The sequence below is a fragment of the Tachypleus tridentatus genome, chromosome 2 (genome assembly GCF_004210375.1).
Source record: "Tachypleus tridentatus isolate NWPU-2018 chromosome 2, ASM421037v1, whole genome shotgun sequence".
Lineage (NCBI taxonomy): Eukaryota > Metazoa > Arthropoda > Merostomata > Xiphosura > Limulidae > Tachypleus > Tachypleus tridentatus.
The window spans coordinates 151,815,521-151,838,905 of NC_134826.1; the positions used below are offsets into that span (position 1 = coordinate 151,815,521).

Here is a 23,385-nt window from a genome sequence, read left to right on the forward strand (position 1 = left end):
ACTTCATAGTATGGTTACAATTTACCTCTTTTTAAAGTTTTCTATCTAACATGCCATACCATATTTATGTAATTTATCCCTTCTTAGAGACCTCTATCTAACACTTCATAATATGGTTACAATTTACCTCTTTTTAAAGTTTTCTATCTAACATGTCATACCATATTTATGTAATTTATCCCTTCTTAGAGGACTCTATCTAACACTTCATAGTATGGTTACAATTTAGCTTTTTTAAAGTTTTCTATCTCACATGTCACACCATATTTATGTAATTTATCCCTTCTTAGAGGACTATCTAACACTTCATAGTATGGTTACAATTTACCTCTTTTTAAAGTTTTCTATCTAACATGTCATACCATATTTATGTAATTTATCCCTTCTTAGAGGACTCTATCTAACACTTCATAGTATGGTTACAATTTAGCTTTTTTAAAGTTTTCTATCTCACATGTCACACCATATTTATGTAATTTATCCCTTCTTAGAGGACTATCTAACACTTCATAGTATGGTTACAATTTACCTCTTTTAAAGTTTTCTATCTAACATGTCATACCATATTTATGTAATTTATCCCTTCTTAGAGGACTCTATCTAACACTTCATAGTATGGTTACAATTTACCTCTTTTTAAAGTTTTCTATCTCACATGTCACACCATATTTATGTAATTTATCCCTTCTTAGAGGACTATCTAACACTTCATAGTATGGTTACAATTTACCTCTTTTTTAAAGTTTTCTATCTAACATGTCATACCATATTTATGTAATTTATCCCTTCTTAGAGGACTCTATCTAACACTTCATAGTATGGTTACAATTTAGCTTTTTTAAAGTTTTCTATCTCACATGTCACACCATATTTATGTAATTTATCCCTTCTTAGAGACCTCTATCTAACACTTCATAATATGGTTACAATTTACCTCTTTTTAAAGTTTTCTATCTAACATGTCATACCATATTTATGTAATTTATCCCTTCTTAGAGGACTCTATCTAACACTTCATAGTATGGTTACAATTTAGCTTTTTTAAAGTTTTCTATCTCACATGTCACACCATATTTATGTAATTTATCCCTTCTTAGAGGACTATCTAACACTTCATAGTATGGTTACAATTTACCTCTTTTTAAAGTTTTCCATCTAACATCTCATACCATATTTATGTAATTTATCCCTTCTTAGAGGACTCTATCTAACACTTCATTGTATGGTTATAATTTATCATGTTGCTTCAATATTTTAGATATCTTACCATGGATATAATTTACCCATATTTACACTTCTCTATATAAAATTTCTTAACGTAATTATTTATTGAATCACCTGTTATACAATTTATCATATGGTCTTGCTTGTTTTTTAAGTTGTGTACCACTGCATCAACATATACCTGATGGTAAAATGTTGTAAGCTCTTAATACATGGTGGCCTCTTAACAAAACTTTAACTAGTGTATTCAGTTAATTATTTTAGTATAAAAAGTCTTATAGTATCCTTATAGTAACCATGTTTTATCACTAATACTTAATGTGACCTACCTCGTAATACGATTTCTAAAACTAGTGATGTCACAGTGCCCTGAATTTTGCCAAGCAGGCTGAGAACTGATTCTTAGCTTCCAGCCTCTGTAAACAAGAATAACGTTAATTAATCAATGTACAATTACAAAAACCTGAAGTGCATTTTTTTTTGTATTCTTTGGGTAATATTTGATGTGGAAAAAAAGAAACAGTTTAAGAAATTTAATACTTTGTATCCTTTAATACAATGAACATGTTTCTTGTGACCTGTAACAGCTACATGTAGTTTTGGATTAGATAGCAGATAATGTCAAATATTTCAAACTGTGTACTATAACAGCTGTTTTACTGACGTAATGCCATCTTTAATGAAGCTAATTCTGTGAAATGGAAACAATTTTCGAACAGCCTATGTTAAGAGTGAATGAGATAACACAGATACTGTCCTCACTCTTCCATTCTGATATGATCATTCGTGATTGATCTTGATTTTGAATTTTATTACATTCTTTGTTATGAAGTCATACCCTTACTACATATTATTCTATCTTAGCCCTTCATGTATAACTGTTGATATATTTCTGTACCCTTACTACATATTATTCTATCTTAGCCCTTCATGTATAACTGTTGATATATTTCTGTACCCTTACTACATATTATTCTATCTTAGCCCTTCATGTATAACTGTTGATATATTTCTGTACCCTTACTACATATTATTCTATCTTAGCCCTTCATGTATAACTGTTGATATATTTCTGTACCCTTACTACATATTATTCTATCTTAGCCCTTCATGTATAACTGTTGATATATTTCTGTACCCTTACTACATATTATTCTATCTTAGCCCTTCATGTATAACTGTCGATATATTTCTGTACCCTTACTACATATTATTCTATCTTAGCCCTTCATGTATAACTGTCGATATATTTCTGTACCCTTACTACATATTATTCTATCTTAGCCCTTCATGTATAACTGTCGATATATTTCTGTACCCTTACTACATATTATTCTATCTTAGCCCTTCATGTATAACTGTTGATATATTTCTGTACCCTTACTACATATTATTCTATCTTAGCCCTTCATGTATAACTGTTGATATATTTCTGTACCCTTACTACATATTATTCTATCTTAGCCCTTCATGTATAACTGTTGATATATTTCTGTACCCTTACTACATATTATTCTATCTTAGCCCTTCATGTATAACTGTCGATATATTTCTGTACCCTTACTACATATTATTCTATCTTAGCCCTTCATGTATAACTGTTGATATATTTTTGTACCCTTACTACATATTATTCTATCTTAGCCCTTCATGTATAACTGTTGATATATTTCTGTACCCTTACTACATATTATTCTATCTTAGCCCTTCATGTATAACTGTTGATATATTTCTGTGCCCTTACTACATATTATTCTATCTTAGCCCTTCATGTATAACTGTTGATATATTTCTGTACCCTTACTACATATTATTCTATCTTAGCCCTTCATGTATAACTGTCGATATATTTCTGTACCCTTACTACATATTAATCTATCTTAGCCCTTCATGTATAACTGTCGATATATTTCTGTACCCTTACTACATATTATTCTATCTCAGCCCTTCATGTATAACTGTCGATATATTTCTGTACCCTTACTACATATTATTCTATCTTAGCCCTTCATGTATAACTGTCGATATATTTCTGTACCCTTACTACATATTATTCTATCTTAGCCCTTCATGTATAACTGTCGATATATTTCTGTACCCTTACTACATATTATTCTATCTTAGCCCTTCATGTATAACTGTTGATATATTTCTGTACCCTTACTACATATTATTCTATCTTAGCCCTTCATGTATAACTGTTGATATATTTCTGTACCCTTACTACATATTATTCTATCTTAGCCCTTCATGTATAACTGTCGATATATTTCTGTACCCTTACTACATATTATTCTATCTTAGCCCTTCATGTATAACTGTCGATATATTTCTGTATTTAAGATTTTTCTTTGTATTTCTTTCTTTTCAACCTACCTGTCAGTAAAAGATTTAGCAAAGAAGAAATCTTCAGCCAGATACTCAGCAAACGCTTTGATTCCCCCCACTTCATCAAGCACATTTTTCCGCATCAATGCAGACATCCCAGTAGGGCAGTTGATTCTGCACAAGTCAGCAGACAAGTATATGCGTGCATGAGAAGTACCGAAGAACACCTAAATCATATAACAACAAAGACACCTTCAACAACTGAACAGTCTCTAGCTTAATATATTTTATATTCCTTACATTCATAGAGTTCTGTAAACTTAAAAACAAAATACAAATTTTGGATGCATTTAAAGTTTCTACACAACTGTTATAATTGGGTCAAGGAATAATAGTCTTATTCAAAATGATACTTGGAACTCTATCAAATAACTGGAGTGTTATATCCCACAACACTTCAGAAATTACTCTTTTAGTGAACAAGTGTTACATCACACAATTTTAAAGCTTTATACTGTATTAAAGGATGTAAGTGTTATTCAACATTTACAATTTATACAATATTATAGGATGTAGGTGTTACACAACATTGAAAATGTATACTATATTACTGGATGTAAGTGTTATTCAACATTTAAGATTTATAAAATCAGTCTTTGAGAGTATATTTCTAGAAGACATGATGATAGTTAAAATTTATTGTATCAAAAACATTATCTTTCAGATTTAACACCTACTGCTTTTGAATTTTAAATTATTAAAAGTTGTTTTAACACAAATATTGTGATAATATTATTGTTCACTTCTACCTTACCTTTTCTACTATTGCAGGAAAACCTTTCCTGTCACATGTAAAAGGCATCTGGTGTACTAACCCTGTATCATCTTTCATACAAAGAACCATGTCTAATAACGTGTCTTCTTTCACTAACCAAACAAACCAATTGTAAGCGTTACCTTCTTTAATCATTTCATTATTGTTAACACAAAACATTTCATAATGTGTCATTTCTAAAATTAGTCATCACTGAGGTTAATACAGAAACCTAAAGTCGAATAAAATGCATGTTGTCATTCACTGAAACACTTAACAAACTTATATATATATGTGTTTTTTTACAAATTCTTGTAGAAATTTAAAAAATATTTTTAACATTTTGCACCATTTTTAATCACTACAATACCTAATATACACAAACAATAAAACACGTTATTTACTCATAAAGTTAATAGCAAACTTTTCATACTGCAACAAGCCCACCATGTTTGTTTTAAACTTAAAACAAAAAGTAAACATGAAGATAATATCTTTAATATTACAATGATCACACCAATGATTTCTTCTAACATTAGATTTAAATAAAACACACAAATTTCCCTTTGAAATTTTAAGAAAATGTGACACCTTTATAAGCTACAACAAAAAATATTTTAAGAAAATGTGACACCTTTATAAGCTACAACAAAAAATATTTTAAGAAAATGTGACACCTTTATAAGCTACAACAAAAAATATCTTAAGAAAATGTGACACCTTTATAAGCTACAACAAAAAATATTTTAAGAAAATGTGACATCTTTATAAGCTACAACAAAAAATATTTTAAGAAAATGCGACACCTTTATAAGCTACAACAAAAAATATTTTAAGAAAATGTGACACCTTTATAAGCTACAACAAAAAAATATCTTAAGAAAATGTGACATCTTTATAAGCTACAACAAAAAATATTTTAAGAAAGTAATCACAACAGTTTTATGAAGATACAAACACTTATATTTAAACCAGAAATTAGACAATTATGATACTTTAATCTTTAATATATTTCAACAAACTTCTTTAGCAGGAGAAAAACCTGAAAGTTATAAGATATAACACTCACTTCTAATGCCACTATCAGAGACTAGAAACAAATCATATTTGGCTGCTTCATAACCAGGCTGCATATTGTTTATTTTTGGATTAACTCCTACTTTCATTCCTCCTACAAGGATAAAATCATGTACATATTTAGTTATTATAGCAATGATAAAGTATCATAATTACATCTGTACCAAGTAAAGTTTTTCTGCTCAGTAAGAAAAAAGGAAAGGAACTTTAACGAGGTTACAGTTATGTAATTATCGTCCAGCCAATTATGTGGTAAATGAAGAATATTAACGTGAAGTAGAAACAAGTACAACGTTGTAAATAAATAATTGCATTAAAGTGAATATAATAAATAAATATTAAATAATACATCTAGTTTGATAATTAATAAAGATTATTTTGTACAATGTATTTAACTTACACAGGTTCTTGTTTTCTATCACTACTTTTTTGTAATTAAATTTTGATGCCACTTCATTTCAAATAACTACTTATAGGACTAAAAAGATATTAACCTAATAAAGGAACCATTATTCATATTAGTCTAAACTGACTTGAAATAAGCCTTAATTTTTAAGACCACACTTAAAACAATACCTATAAATATTTTGGCATCAACATTGGGATACTTTTCCAAGAGGCGATTAACTAACATAATGCAGGGGTCATTCTCATCGTTGATGCACAACAACAGTTCATACTGAAATACATAAGAGACATTTCATGATCCAGTTTCTTCTAAATGATGATAAACAACTCTTCTCTATAGCCTGTTTCAAGTCACAACCTTTACAAAAACAGTACTCTCATGCAGAAGAATATTCCGAGTGAAAACCATAACAGATTACACCATAAATAACAGCTCTGCAAAGAAACCATACTTCAAGTTTATTAATGGCAAATGTTTTTACTGTCCCAAAACAACAGATGTTCTTTGTCAAGATGGATAAAAAAAACAAGAAGGGTTTTCATATTTAAAGTACTAAAAATAAATGGTTCACATACAATACAAACAATTTCACTGTTGTACTTACCAACACAAGATAAACAAACCTATCATATTTAAGTTAGAAGTGTAACTAATGTATCAACTAGGTAAGCACAGCAATCATATCTAGTTAAGAAGTGTAACATGTATCTACAAGGTAAACACAATTACATCTAACTAAGAAATGTAACTAATGTATCTACAAGGCAAACATAAATATAACAACAAGCAAAGAAGTGTAACTGATGTATCAACAAATTAAACACAGCTCTCACATCTGGCTAAGGAGTGTAATTAATATATCTACAAGGTAAACACAGCTCTCACGTCTGGCTAAGGAGTGTAATTAATATATCTACAAGGTAAACACAGCTCTCACATCTAGTTGAAAAGTGTAACTGATGTATCTACAAGGCAAACACAGCTCTCACATCTAGTTGAGAAGTGTAACTGATGTATCAACAAGGCAAACACAGCTCTCACGTCTAGTTGAGAAGTGTAACATATATCTACAAGGCAAACACAGCTCTCACATCTAGTTAAGAAGTGTAACTGATGTATCAACAAGGCAAACACAGCTCTCACATCTAGTTAAGAAGTGTAACTTATATATCTACAAGGTAAACACAGCTCTCACATCTAGTTAAGAAGTGTAACTGATGTATCTACAAGGCAAACACAGCTATCATATCCAGTTGAGAAGTGTAACTTATATATCTACAAGGTAAACACAGCTCTCACATCCAGTTAAGAAGTTTAACTTATATATCTACAAGGTAAACACAGCTCTCACATCTAGTTAAGAAGTGTAACTGATGTATCTACAAGGCAAATACAGCTATCATATTCAGTTAAGAAGTGTAACTTATATATCTACAAGGTAAACACAGCTCTCACATCTAGTTGAGAAGTGTAACTTATATATCTACAAGGTAAACACAGCTCTCACTTCCAGTTAAGAAGTGTAACTTATATATCTACAAGGTAAACACAGCTCTCACATCTAGTTGAGAAGTGTAACTTATATATCTACAAGGTAAACACAGCTCTCACATCCAGTTAAGAAGTGTAACAGATGTATCAACAAGGCAAACACAGCTCTCACATCCAGTTAAGAAGTTTAACTTATATATCTACAAGGTAAACACAGCTATCACATCTAGTTAAGAAGTGTAACTGATGTATCTACAAGGCAAATACAGCTATCATATTCAGTTAAGAAGTGTAACTTATATATCTACAAGGTAAACACAGCTCTCACATCTAGTTGAGAAGTGTAACTTATATATCTACAAGGTAAACACAGCTCTCACTTCCAGTTAAGAAGTGTAACTTATATATCTACAAGACAAACACAGCTCTCACATCCAGTTAAGAAATGTAACTGATGTATCTACAAGGCAAACACAGCTCTCACATCCAGTTAAGAAGTGTAACAGATGTATCAACAAGGCAAACACAGCTATCATATCTAGTTAAGAAGTGTAACTTATATATCTACAAGGTAAACACAGCTCTCACATCTAGTTAAGAAGTGTAACTGATGTATCAACAAGGTAAACACAGCTATCATATCCAGTTAAGAAGTGTAACTTATGTATCTACAAGGCAAACACAGCTCTCACATCTAGTTAAGAAGTGTAACTTATATATCTACAAGGCAAACACAGCTCTCACATCTAGTTAAGAAATGTAACTTATATATCTACAAGGCAAACACAGCTCTCACATCCAGTTGAGAAGTGTAACTGATATAACTGTGTTAACCTTCTAGATACATGTTTTACTTCTATACCAGATGTACTTCTAGATACATGTTTTACTTCTATACCAGATGTACTTCTAGATACATGTTTTACTTCTATACCAGATGTACTTCTAGATACATGTTTTACTTCTATACCAGATGTAATTCTAGATAGATGTTTTACTTCTATACCAGATGTACTTCTAGATACACCTCAACAGTGACTGCATGTAATTACGTAATATGTACTTTATGGGGAAACTATAAATTATGATTCTGGGTGGTTTGTATTAAGACAGGAAAGTTCACTTGGTTCCACACACTCTTTACCTGTGGTAATATGTACCTTATAGTATAATATGATAGTAAAGTTCATGTGGTTCTACACACTTCTTACATTTGGTAATATGTACTTTATAGTACAATAACATAGTAAGTTCACATTGTTCTACACTGTCTTTACTTGTGGTAATATGTACTTTATAGTATAATATGATAGTAAAGTCCACATGGTTCTACACACTCTTTACCTGTGATAATGTGTACTTTATAGTACAATAACACAGTAAGTTCACATGGTTCTACACACTCTTTACCTGTGATAATATGTACTTTATAGTATAATATGACAGTAAAGTCCACATGGTTCTACACACTTCTTACATTTGGTAATATGTACTTTATAATAAAGTAAAACAAGAAAGTACATGTAATTCTAAAGCCTGTTTACACAAAAATAATATCCTCTGAGTGAAGGAAAATGATTAGAGTAACTTATCAGAGATTAGTATAAACTAGATTGATGTAAAGTTTTTGGACATGTCACAAATCATGGTGAAGAAGTGAACAGCTACTCACCTGTGGATAACTCTGAGTGAAAAAGGTCTCCAAGTTACTAAATAAGTTAGGGTCGACCCCCACCAAAGGTTTGATAATAGACACGCCCGGAAGAGGTTCTTCTGGCTGGGTATGTTGTCGTTTCTTGTGTAGTTTTAGTTTACTACAAAGATATCACACGTTAGAAAATGGAACTGGATTCAGCTCCAACCAAACTACTGTGTATTATAAAACCTTCAATAAACTAAACCAGAACAATGGACCAGGAAATGCAAGGTTGTCAATTACAGAATAAATAATTTATTGAAACAGAATAATCTTCCACGAATTTATATGAACAAAAACAGTAACCTTTAATATCATTCATAAATAGTCTTATAACACCAAATTTGTTATTTTGTGTTTTAGTGGAATGCTCTTGAAGAAGTTGTGAGTTCAATTTAAGGAAAATAACACATTTGATGCTATAGTTTTCATTAGTGGTATTAAAGTGTTATACATCAACATTACAGAAACTAGAAGCAGTAAATGGAATGAGTAAGAACTGCCAAGTTCAATGCTTTATATTAGTAAATGGAATGAGTAAGAACTGCCAAGTTCAATGCTTTATATTATCTATTTTATACATTTGCTCCTATGGTTAAAGCATATCAATGAAGTTAAATACTACTGTACATAATACATTTTACACAACAACTGTTATGTTAACAACATCTCAACCAAGTTAACTATTTTTTCCACACATTAACTAGAAAATAATTGAGCTTCTATTTCTTTGTTTTGACATCTTAAGTAAATAAAGTATTTAGAAATATGGCTTTCTGTGTTTCAGCAAAAATATTATTAACTTTGTCACATGATATCACTTATTAGATACAACTACTAATTACACTGATCAGTGTTAGGTTAAACAACCAATTAATCAAAATTAACATTTTCATTATCTGAAAATGATATTTCAGACAAATACCTCTCTGTAGTAGAAAAGGTGTGAAAATATAAAAAGTCCCTATCTGAACTATCTATGGGAACCGATTTTCACATTTTTTTCTCTATAACTTATTAAAATATAAACACATTATGATGAACAAATACAGAATATTATTCCTCACTATTCTCACAAAAATGTTCTGTGTCCATTGATAATGACGAACATACAGATATATTTTTGTATTTCTGGAGAGCCTATTTTGATCAACTCTGCATTGTAGAAGTACATGTCCTATTGAGTGCCCCTGTAGTTTATACAAGTGATGAATGTTATCATATTACATCAAATTCAGTAGTCAATAATATACAGCTAACTGACTGATGATTGTACATATAGTAAATATTACCTTTGCACCTGGTGAAAAGGAAAGATAATATTTAAGTTTTAACACATATATAAAAACATTTATGTTTTAAAAACCATACTGTAATCAAAACAATCACATCCAATATTTTCCATAATAATGTAAGTAGTGAAAAACTTATAAAATAAATACTTTTCTCAGTATAAACCTTCACACATTTACACTGAACATTAACAAGAATGTTAGGGGGCATTCTTGAATCTCACTACACACTAAAACAGGTTACGAGTCTTGTACACAAATTTTTCATTTCAGATAGCCTAGTAGCGAGAAGCTTGAGATGAGACTTCTGTTTCTCATAAGGTTTCACATTTGCAGTTGCCATGGCTACAATCATAAGAGGTGGTAATTAGTGCCAGAAACCATATTGTAATCAATATATAACTGCCTCCAAGTGAATTCACCACTGCCAATTTCAAACATCAAAAATAATAAATACGTTCTGTCAACCCAACAACTTGTTTTAAAGCCCAACTACCTCGAAAATTCATTAAAATTGTTTAAAAATACATAATTCTATGAATGAAGTGTTTTAAAAAATTAACAGCAACTTTATCAGAAATAAACTGACAGAGGAAAGTCCACCTTTTGAAAACTGTTACATGGTTTTCTGCCTCTATTTGATTTTTTTAACTTACCTACGTATTTTCCTGATGCCATGCATTAAAATATTTTAGCATGGTAATATCTTTACCTTAAATAAATAATAATAACAATATAAATGTATCAGCTTGGAAATAAAAAGGAAACGTGAAACATTCCGATTAATTTTATCCTCTGGAAGTGTAATTACATATGTTCTCACAAAATTGACAGTCAAACATTTGTTGACATATTCAACTAAAGATAATATAATGGCTTTTTGACTTTATACTACACTTTCCTCGTCACATTAACAACACTGAAACAGTTTATTATTACAACAACACACTTTTTACTTTTTACTAAATAATGTTATGTTTATTCAATTATGTTTTAAAGTCATATAAAAATAAAAATAGTTTAAAGCTTTTCTGGTTTAAAACATTAATAAATAAAATAAAAAATGTGCCCAAGTTGACTTGAACCTACTCAAAAAACGATGTTACTTCTTCATGTTTTTTTCATGAACTGTCATGTCTTCAAATTATACTTCCTGTAGTTGCCCAGTATCAAATTAGGTAATTCTCCAAGTAAACTTTGAATGTGTATAACTACCAAACCATACATATCTAAATTCACATTAGGTACAGAGAAACTTGGACAACTGACAAATTATACCATTTCTAACAACAACAACAAAATCTGTTGACCCTGTACATACACCAGCATTGGTGTACCACTAAGTTCAACCTAGTTTTACAACTGCTGACCTTGTACATACATCAACTTTAGAGCACCAGTAGGTTTAACCAAGTTTTACATCTGTTGACTCAGTACATATACCAACTTTGGAGTATCACTTTGATGTCTAAAACAACATCCTGACACACATGCCGTCATAAATAAATGGTTAAAAATTAACAAGTAAAAAAACTATTTAACAGCAAAACCTTGTACACTTGTTTGTGTCCTACACTAGTATTAGTTCTCTTCAAACCTTGTACACTTGTTTCTGTCCAACATTAGTATTAGTTCTCCTCCTAACCTTGTACACTTGTTTGTGTCCTACATTAGTATTACTTCTCTTCAAACCTTGTACACTTGTTTCTGTCCTACATTAGTATTAGATTTCTTCAAACCTTGTACACTTGTTTCTGTCCTACATTATTATTAGTTCTTCAAACCTTGTACAGTTGTTTGTGTCCTACATTAGTATTAGTTCTCTTCAAACCTTGTACACTTGTTTGTATCCTACACTAGTATTAGTTCTCTTCAAACCTTGTACACTTGTTTGTATTCTACACTAGTATTAGTTCTCTTCAAACCTTGTACACTTGTTTGTGTCCTACACTAGTATTAGTTCTCTTCAAACCTTGTACACTTGTTTCTGTCCAACATTAGTATTAGTTCTCTTCAAACCTTGTACACTTGTTTGTATCCTACACTAGTATTAGTTCTCTTCAAACCTTGTACACTTGTTTCTGTCCTACATTAGTATTAGTTCTCTTCAAACCTTGTACACTTGTTTGTGTCCTACATTAGTATTAGTTCTCTTCAAACCTTGTACACTTGTTTCTGTCCAACATTAGTATTAGTTCTCTTCAAACCTTGTACACTTGTTTGTATCCTACACTAGTATTAGTTCTCTTCAAACCTTGTACACTTGTTTCTGTCCAACATTAGTATTAGTTCTCTTCAAACCTTGTACACTTGTTTCTGTCCAACATTAGTATTAGTTCTCTTCATACCTTGTACACTTGTTTGTGTCCTACATTAGTATTAGTTCTCTTCAAACCTTGTACACTTGTTTGTGTCCAACATTAGTATTAGTTCTCTTCAAACCTTGTACACTTGTTTGTGTCCTACATTAGTATTAGTTCTCTTCAAACCTTGTACACTTGTTTGTGTCCTACATTAGTATTAGTTCTTCAAACCTTGTACACTTGTTTGTGTCCTACATTATTATTAGTTCTTCATGAACCTTGTACACTTGTTTGTGTCCTACATTAGTATTAGTTCTTCAAACCTTGTACACTTGTTTGTGTCCTACATTAGTATTAGTTCTTCAAACCTTGTACACTTGTTTGTGTCCTACATCAGTATTAGTTCTCTTCAAACCTTGTACACTTGTTTGTGTCCGACATTAGTATTAGTTCTCTTCAAACCTTGTACACTTGTTTGTATCCTACACTAGTATTAGTTCTCTTCAAACCTTGTACACTTGTTTCTGTCCTACATTAGTATTACTTCTCTTCAAACCTTGTACACTTGTTTGTGTCCTACATTAGTATTACTTCTCTTCAAACCTTGTACACTTGTTTGTATCCTACATTAGTATTAGTTCTCTTCAAACCTTGTACACTTGTTTGTGTCCTACATTAGTATTAGTTCTCTTCAAACCTTGTACACTTGTTTGTGTCCTACATTAGTATTAGTTCTCTTCAAACCTTGTACACTTGTTTGTGTCCTACATTAGTATTAGTTCTTCAAACCTTGTACACTTGTTTGTGTCCAACATTAGTATTAGTTCTCTTCAAACCTTGTACACTTGTTTGTGTCCTACATTAGTATTAGTTCTCTTCAAACCTTGTACACTTGTTTGTGTCCTACATTAGTATTAGTTCTCTTCAAACCTTGTACACTTGTATCTGTCCAACATTAGTATTAGTTCTCTTCAAACCTTGTACACTTGTTTGTGTCCTACATTAGTATTACTTCTCTTCAAACCTTGTACACTTGTTTGTGTCCTACATTTGTATTACTTCTCTTCAAACCTTGTACACTTGTTTGTGTTCTACATTAGTATTAGTTCTTCAAACCTTGTACACTTGTTTGTGTCCTACATTATTATTAGTTCTTCATGAACCTTGTACACTTGTTTGTGTCCTACATTAGTATTAGTTTTCTTCAAACCTTGTACACTTGTTTGTATCCTACACTAGTATTAGTTCTTCAAACCTTGTACACTTGTTTGTGTCCTACATTAGTATTAGTTCTTCAAACCTTGTACACTTGTTTGTGTCCTACATTAGTATTAGTTCTCTTCAAACCTTGTACACTTGTTTCTGTCCTACATTAGTATTAGTTCTCTTCAAACCTTGTACACTTGTTTCTGTCCTACACTAGTATTAGTTCTCTTCAAACCTTGTACACTTGTTGGTGTCCTACATTAGTATTATTTCTTCAAACCTTGTACACTTGTTTGTGTCCTACATTAGTATTAGTTCTCTTCAAACCTTGTACACTTGTTGGTGTCCCACATTAGTATTAGTTCTTCAAACCTTGTACACTTGTTTGTGTCGTACGCTAGTATCAGATCTTCAAACCTTGTACACTTGTTTGTGTCCTACATTAGTATTTGTTCTTCAAAACTTGTACACTTCTTTGTGTCCTACATTAGTATTAGTTCTTCAAACCTTGTACACTTGTTTGTGTCCTACGCTAGTATTAGTTCTTCAAACCTTGTACACTTGTTGGTGTCCTACATTAGTATTAGTTCTTCATACCTTGTACACTTGTTTGTGTCCTACCTTAGTATTAGTTCTTCAAACCTTGTACACTTGTTGGTGTCCTACACTATTATTAGTTCTTCAAACCTTGTACACTTGTTTCTGTCCAACATCAGTATTAGTTCTCTTCAAACCTTGTACACTTGTTTGTGTCCTACATTAGTATTTGTTCTTCAAAACTTGTACACTTCTTTGTGTCCTACATTAGTATTAGTTCTTTGAACCTTGTACACTTGTTTGTGTCCTACATTAGTATTACTTCTCTTCAAACCTTGTACACTTGTTTGTGTCCTACATTAGTATTAGTTCTTCAAACCTTGTACACTTGTTTGTGTTCTACATTAGTATTACTTCTCTTCAAACCTTGTACACTTGTTTGTGTCCTACATTAGTATTAGTTCTCTTCAAACCTTGTACACTTGTTTGTGTTCTACATTAGTATTACTTCTCTTCAAACCTTGTACACTTGTTTGTGTCCTACATTAGTATTAGTTCTTCAAACCTTGTACACTTCTTTGTGTCCTACATTATTATTAGTTCTTCATGAACCTTGTACACTTGTTTGTGTCCTACATTAGTATTAGTTCTCTTGAAACCTTGTACACTTGTTTGTGTCCTACATTAGTATTACTTCTCTTCAAACCTTGTACACTTGTTTGTGTCCTACACTAGTATTAGTTCTCTTGAAACCTTGTACACTTGTTTGTGTCCTAGACTAGTATTACTTCTCTTCAAACCTTGTACACTTGTTTCTGTCCAACATTAGTATTAGTTCTCTTCAAACCTTGTACACTTGTTTGTGTCCTACATTAGTATTTGTTCTTCAAAACTTGTACACTTCTTTGTGTCCTACATTAGTATTAGTTCTTCGAACCTTGTACACTTCTTTGTGTCCTACATTAGTATTACTTCTCTTCAAACCTTGTACACTTCTTTGTGTCCTACATTAGTATTAGTTCTCTTCAAACCTTGTACACTTGTTTGTGTTCTACATTAGTATTACTTCTCTTCAAACCTTGTACACTTGTTTCTGTCCCTCATTAGTATTAGTTCTCTTCAAACCTTGTACACTTGTTTGTGTCCTACATTAGTATTACTTCTCTTCAAACCTTGTACACTTGTTTCTGTCCTACATTAGTATTAGTTCTCTTCAAACCTTGTACACTTGTTTCTGTCCTACATTAGTATTAGTTCTTCAAACCTTGTACACTTGTTTGTGTCCTACATTATTATTAGTTCTTCATGAACCTTGTATACTTGTTTGTGTCCTACACTGGTATTAGTTCTTCAAACATTGTACACTTGTTGGTGTCCTACACTAGTATTAGTTCTCTTCTTTACCAAGTCAACCAGAATGAGAATGTTCTGGGAACTTGTTACCCAATAACTAGACTGGGAACCCTGAATAACATTGCCCCTAACTAATATCAAGTCACCCCATAAGTAATGCCCAAAATGTAATATAGAAAGTGCATCATTTCTGTCTTTGTAGAAGGCTTTAATAACTAAAATATGTAGTTGGACGTGTATAAAAATGTTCAAACAAATAAAAGAAACTAACCCTTCTCCACTTTATCAGATCATTAATCAGTTAAACCCTTATAAAGATGGATGTGTGTGAGGAGCACATTAAGCATATAATACTTTATGAGTTTAAAAAAGGCAACAGAGCAGCAGAAACTATATGAAACATTCAAGGTGTTTATGGTGCACAGTTTCTCAATGTAAGAAAATGTTGAAGGTGGTTTCAGAAGTTCAAATCAGGTGACTACAGCTTAAGTGATGCACCATGTTCAGGTCGTCCTGTTGAGTTTAATGGTGAATGGTGCTGGCTGCACTTAATGAACGTTGTGCTGTAACAGTTGAAGAACTAGCACAGAAGCTTAATTCAACACATTCAACAGTTCACCATCATCTGCAACAGCTTGGAAAGGTGTCAAAACTTAGAAAATGGGTCCTTCATGATTTGAGAGAAGCCAACCTTAAAGCAAGAGTGGACATTTGCACTTCTCTGCACTTTCATGAATATAACTCACCTTTTTTGGACAGGTTACTGACTGGAGATAAAAAAAATAGGTATTTTATAAAAATGTTAAGTCCCGCGAATGATTGCTTAATGCGGGTAAACTGGCTAAAGCACAGCCCGAAATGAACCTCCACTCAAGGAAAGTCTTGTTAAGCATCTGGTGGAATATTGTTGGTGTCCACTTCGAGTTGCTGCCACTCAATGTAATGATTACATTAAACTTCTATTGTCAACACGTAGAGCACTTTAATGATGCACTGAAAGAAAAGAGGCATGCTTTGATCAATCATAAAGGTGTTGTATTATACCAGGATAAGGCCCAGCCTCATACATCAAGGATCACATATGCAAAGATTGAAGAGCTAGACTGGGAAAAACTTCCACATCCTCCTTATTCTCCAGACCTTGCCCCATCTGACCATCACCAGTTCTGAGGTTTGCACAACTGTCTTGATGGAAAAGAGCTCGGAACACACGAAGATGTCAAAACTACCCTCTCTACATTCTTTTCCTCCAAACCCCAATAATTTTATATAAGTGACATTCAGAAGCTTGTGAATCATTGGCAGGAAGTAATTAATAATAATGGAGCATACATTATTGATTAAATAACAATTAAAGCATTTGAAATATTTTCTCTTTTTCTGAACCTAAAATCGGACATTACTTAAGGGGTGACCTGATATTTACTGGCAACATTTCTTCCTTCTAAACAGTCAATCAAAATTAAAGAAAAGATCTTTGTCAAATTTCAAATGTTAAGATTTTCATAATTACTTTTGTGTAACTGTATAATATGTATATTGGTTATTGTCTGAAACGTTGTTTGTATGACTTTTGTAGTACATGGCAAACAGTTTGTACATTTTGCACATACAATACACTTCGTGCTATTCTGAAAAAAAGTGTTGAATAATATTTTTATTCTCAGTATTCATTAGATTACAGCTGTCCTCTCGTATGTTTTGTACATTCTAACATTTCAATTCCAGCCATTTCTAATTCTTATACTAGGGTTCTCACAAACAAGTATATATACAAACAAACAACCTTCAAGTATGTATACAAAGAAACTACCTTCAAGTATATATACAGAGAAACTACCTTCAAGTATATATACAAAGAAACTACCTTCAAGTATATATACAAAGAAACTACCTTCAAGTATATATGCAGACAAACTACCTTCAAGTATATATACAGAGAAACTATCTTTTGTATTTTGTAGTGGTCATAAACACTATTCTTTATGCCTTCATTCATTTTTAATATTTAAAAAACAAATACTAGAAAGTAACAAACAATTCCTTGATGCCACCTAATGGGTATCTAAAGTTCTAGTGAATATATTTACAAAAACAACATGTACACTTTCACCTGATGATCTAGTTTCTTTAGGATGCTGTTTTCATTCCATGTCAACATAACTTTAAGTAGTACAAAACTAATTTCCTGATACCTTACTGTAAACTCATGTAACAATCTTTAAGTTCTTGTAAAGGGGCAACTTTAAAAACTGTCCCAGAGACTTCTATCATTAGCCTTTATGGAATTTACTAAAATCATTTATCCACAAAATGAATAAACTAAAAAGTCCCCACTGGAAAACAACTCTATTATAAAGTTTGACCCATGGCTCTGTCATTAAATCTGTAAAGTATTCAATTAACAGGAATAGAAGGTGATTGTTATATTTTGAAGACACAGACAGACTGATATGTAAATATATATATTGACTGTTCTTTACTTTATATAGCTCTCCTTTAAATGTGAATTTATCAGCCTTATTACCATCACCATGCAACAATGTACAGGATGGTATAAATTTGTTTCTCTGTTCAACACCTTTTTCAAGGCAAGTGTGTAACCACCACTGTACTGTTGCCACTCCAAATTGTGGCTATGGACATTTTAATTTCATCTCTTTTAGTTTATAGAAGTAGTTATAACTACATTTTTATTTTAGTAGTAGGTATGTACTGGTCTGATGGGAGAACTGTGTGTGATGTGAATGTGGCAGTAGGTCTGTACTGGTCTGATGGAAGAACTTTGTGTGATGTGAATGTGGTAGTAGGTCTGTACTGGTCTGATGGAAGAACTTTGTGTGATGTGAATGTGGCAGTAGGTCTGTACTGGTCTGATGGAAGAACTTTGTGTGATGTGAATGTGGTAGTAGGTCTGTACTGGTCTGATGGAAGAACTTTGTGTGATGTGAATGTGGTAGTAGGTCTGTACTGGTCTGATGGAAGAACTTTGTGTGATGTGAATGTGGCAGTAGGTCTGTACTGGTCTGATGGAAGAACTTTGTGTGATGTGAATGTGGTAGTAGGTCTGTACTGGTCTGATGAAAGAACTTTGTGTGATGTGAATGTGGCAGTAGGTCTGTACTTGTCTGATGGAAGAACTTTGTATGATGTGAATGTGGTAGTAGGTCTGTACTGGTCTGATGGGAGAACTGTGTGTGATGTGAATGTGGTAGTAGGTCTGTACTGGTCTGATGGGAGAACTGTGTGTGATGTGAATGTGGTAGTAGGTCTGTACTGGTCTGATGAAAGAACTTTGTGTGATGTGAATGTGGCAGTAGGTCTGTACTTGTCTGATGGAAGAAATTTGTATGATGTGAATGTGGTAGTAGGTCTGTACTGGTCTGATGGGAGAACTGTGTGTGATGTGAATGTGGTAGTAGGTCTGTACTGGTCTGATGGGTGAACTGTGTGTGATCTGAATGTGGTAGTAGGTCTGTACTGGTCTGATGGGAGAACTGTGTGTGATGTGAATGTGGTAGTAAGTCTGTACTGGTCTGATGGAAGAAATTTTTTATGGTGTTAATGTAGTAATTGGTATGTATTGGTCTGATGGAGGAGCCTTGTATGGTGTGAATATGGTAATTGGTATGTACTGGTCTGTTAACCTATGTATCAATAAGTATAGAATGAGTTAATGGAAAGTGTTATCCTGAGTATCAACAAGCAAGATAAGAGTTAACACAAAGTGTTACCCTGTATATCAACAAGTAAAATAAGAGTTAACAGAAAGCTTTATCCTGTGTATCAACAAGCACAGTAAGAATTACTGGAAAGTTTTATCCTATGTATAAACAAGCACAGTAAGTGTCTTTCTACAAGACATTGTGGAGAACATTTTTATCTAGCACATTTGAATACAACCGTGAAGTATCCAATGGGTCAAGTGGTATTGGTATGGACCTCTGTCCAGGTTGTAGGACACTGTCAATCCTAATAAATACACTAAGTTCTACTAGCCATAGTCACTATTTTGCAATCACTTTGGTGGGATGACCAGTGTAAATCCATAATCACCCTGTTCCATGCCACAGGGCTATAAAGGATGGTAATAATCATACACTCTATGGAGTAGATGTAAAATAACAAGGACATTTTATACTCTAGTGTATTTAAAATATATCTTAAGTTTTATGTCATTACTTCAGGCAAAGGACTGTCTTAGAAGGGAGAGAACCACAACATTATGTTGACCAAGCAACAAACCATATCGCAGCTTTATTGAAAACTTTGGAAGGTATTGTATAACAAAGTGCAAGGAAAGAAGCCGGGAAGTTCCATGGAACTGCAGAAAGCCCTAATTCACATGTGACATTACAAACTCATTCCTATCTGTTTTTAGCCCCTTGTGTACTCTATGTCACAATGATGTCAAAGTACTTGTCAAGACCATATAGAGCACAACCAAATATTAAATCATGAAAACATTATGACCACATTATGTCAATTACCTTGATGATGTTATCTTTAAATCTAGGTTTTGTTACTCAGAGAATGTTTTACTATTTGTTTGGTTTACTATAATGGTTGGTTTGTTAATGAATGCACGTGGTGGTTGGATGGCTGAACAGCTCGCATCACACAATGTCCATTTTTACACTAGGTCTGATATTTACACAATATCGTTAAAATTACAATAATCAACAAAAGTTTATAAAAGAATTGCGTGATTCAATTATTGTTTACCCCATCAAGGTAAATAAAATAACAATATATATTTATAGAATTTAACAATAACTTTGTCTCAGTTCTCACTGTTTAGCTTCATCAGGAGTCTCATAATCTATACTTTCACTGATATACATACCATTATTGTATGTTTGACAGAAATATCCATTATTGTTACTTTATTCTTTGTTGTAACATCATCACATGTCAGATGACACATAAAAATATACTGTTATTATTTTGAGTTACATCAGCTATTTGCTCTGTTTAGAAGGTGTTACATGTTCACAAACATAGTGTTTATCTCTTGATAAACGTTAAGAGAAGAAAACAATCTTTACTGGATACTGTCTGTTTTTCATTAAATTCGTTATTATTGTTTTAATTTGTTGAAATACGTAGCTAAAGCATGTAGCTGTGCCTAATGGAACACTTGCATATTAACTGGTACTTCACTGGATGCAGCACTGCACTTTACATCACCATGTCAACGGAACCCAAGTCTGGTTTTCATACGGTGAAAAATGTTTAATAATTTCTGATACGTTTATACACTTTCCAAGTAAAATTATTCACTTCACAAAATTAAACATTTAATTAAAAATTAGGAGCATTTAAGGATTTACAGAGTTATTTATTCTGTGTTTATTTCCTAATACTAGCAATAAATATGACCTTATAACACCATATATTTTCTTTGAGACTTAATATTTTGATTTACTGATGGTTGCCACATTTGTAATTAAACTCATACGAGTATCTGATTTATTACATTACCGTACGTTACGTATTACAATTTCAAACAGCTGGAAATTTGAATTAATTGATATCAATAAATATCAAAATTATGATATTTACCAATGAGATCCATATGCCCTATTTACTTTCTTAACACGAATATATTTTGATATATAAAGAACAATACAATTTAACATAACAGTAATTACAAATAGTTATCACAAATAATGATTTAAGTTACCTTGGTAATCTGCATTATCAATGACAATAATAAAACTTACGTTGTCAATAAGAACAATAAAACCCACGTTGTCAATAAGAACAATAAAACCAACGTTGTCAATAAGAACAATAAAACCCACGTTGTCAATAAGAACAATAAAACCCACGTTGTCAATAAGAACAATAAAACCCTCGTTGTCAATAAGAACAATAAAACCCACGTTCTCAATAAGAACAATAAAACCCACGTTCTCAATAAGAACAATAAAACCCTCGTTGTCAATAAGAACAATAAAACCCACGTTCTCAATAAGAACAATAAAACCCACGTTGTCAATAAGAACAAAAAACCCACGTTGTCAATAACAATAAAACCAACGTTGTCAATAAGAACAAAAAACCCACGTTGTCAATAAAACCTACATTGTCAATAAAAACAATAAAACCCACGTTGTCAATAAAACCTACATTGTCAATAAAAACAACAAAACCCACGCTATCCATAAAACCTAAACTATCAATGAGAACAATAAAACCAGCGTAATCAATAAGAAAAAAAAAACCACGTTGTCAATAAGAACAATAAAATCAACGTTGTCAATAAGAACAATAAAACCAACGTTGTCAATAAGAACAATAAAACCCACGTTGTCAATAAGAACAATAAAACCCACGTTGTCAATAAAAACAATAAAACCCACATTGTCAATAAAAACAACAAAACCCACGTTGTCAATAAAAACAACAAAACCCACGTTGTCAATAAAAACAACAAAACCCACGCTATCAATAAAACCTACGCTATCAATGAGAACAATAAAACCAACGTATACAATAAGAAAAAAAACCTACGTTATCAATTAGAACAATAAAACTTACATTATCAATAAACATAATGAAACCTAAGTTGTCAATTAAAACAATAAAATCTATCGTTATCAATAATAAGAATAAAACTTTCGTTATAAATAAGAACAATAAAACCTATCATTATCAATAATAACAATGACACCTACGTTATCAATAAGACGAAAAAAACTCATGTTATCAATGTATCTTTGTTGACATTCACCTTCCATAAAGCAAGTAGATAATTTTAAATATAAATGTATTAAACAGAATATTATCTCTATACATCGCCTTGAATATATATGATAATTTCATTCGTATAACAATTGTTTATGGGCATATTACATGTTTGATTATATTAGTGCAAACTACACACTATATTGTTTGAGATTCTCATTACAACTAAACGCACAAACTTGAATCGCGAAGACGATACTACTACAAACGTTTGCTTATAATAATTGTTCTTAGGACAAACGTGGCGGAATAATATCGGCTATTTACGGTGCCAAAATTCAGCTGATCAGTTGCTGTTCTTTTGTTTAGTTTCAGTTGATCAGTTACTGTTCTTTTGTTAGTTTGAGGTGGTCAATTGCTGTTCTTTTGTTTAGTTTCAGGTAATCAGTTACTGTTCTTTTGTTAGTTTTAAATGGTCATTTTTTTCTTAGTTTCAGCTTGTCAGTTGCTGTTCTTTTCTTAGTTTGAGGTAGTGAGTTTCTGTTAGTTTCATGTAGTCAGTTCTCTTTCTTTTCTTCGGTTCAGATGATCAACTGCTGTTCTTTTGTTTAAGTTTCAGGTAGTCAGTTACTGTTCTTTTTAGTTTAAGATGGTCAGTTGTTTTTTCTTAGTTTCACCTGGTCAGTTGTTGTTATTTTCCTAGTTTGAGGTGGTAAGTTTTGTAAGCTGCTGTCCTTTTCTTTAGTTTCAAGTCATCAGTTACTGTTCTTTTGTTAGTTTTAGATAATCAGTGGCTGTTACTTTCTAAGTTTCAGGTAATCATTTGCTGTTCTTTCGTTTAGTTTCAGATAATCTGCTACTGTTCTTTTATAAGTTGTAGATGGTTGGTTGTTTTTCTTTTCTTAGTTTTATATGGTCAGCTGCTGTTTATTTCTTAGTTTCAGGTGATCAGTTTTTGTTCA

At 31.9% G+C, this 23,385-nt stretch overlaps 1 protein-coding gene across 5 annotated transcripts in view; it reads right to left on the reverse strand.

The window, feature by feature from the left end:
- The window catches only part of LOC143245373 (ceramide glucosyltransferase-like), a 62,800-nt gene that overhangs the window by 12,659 nt on the left and 26,756 nt on the right, over window positions 1–23,385 (reverse strand). For all 5 annotated transcript variants that reach the window (XM_076491641.1, XM_076491640.1, XM_076491639.1 and 2 more), the window contains exons 2-7: window positions 9,016–9,157; window positions 6,020–6,122; window positions 5,436–5,537; window positions 4,367–4,479; window positions 3,601–3,779; window positions 1,554–1,640 (exon numbers count right to left, since the gene is read on the reverse strand). In XM_076491641.1, the coding sequence (XP_076347756.1) occupies window positions 1,554–1,640; window positions 3,601–3,779; window positions 4,367–4,479; window positions 5,436–5,537; window positions 6,020–6,122; window positions 9,016–9,157 (726 nt within the window). The remainder of the gene's footprint in view (window positions 1–1,553; window positions 1,641–3,600; window positions 3,780–4,366; window positions 4,480–5,435; window positions 5,538–6,019; window positions 6,123–9,015; window positions 9,158–23,385) is intronic.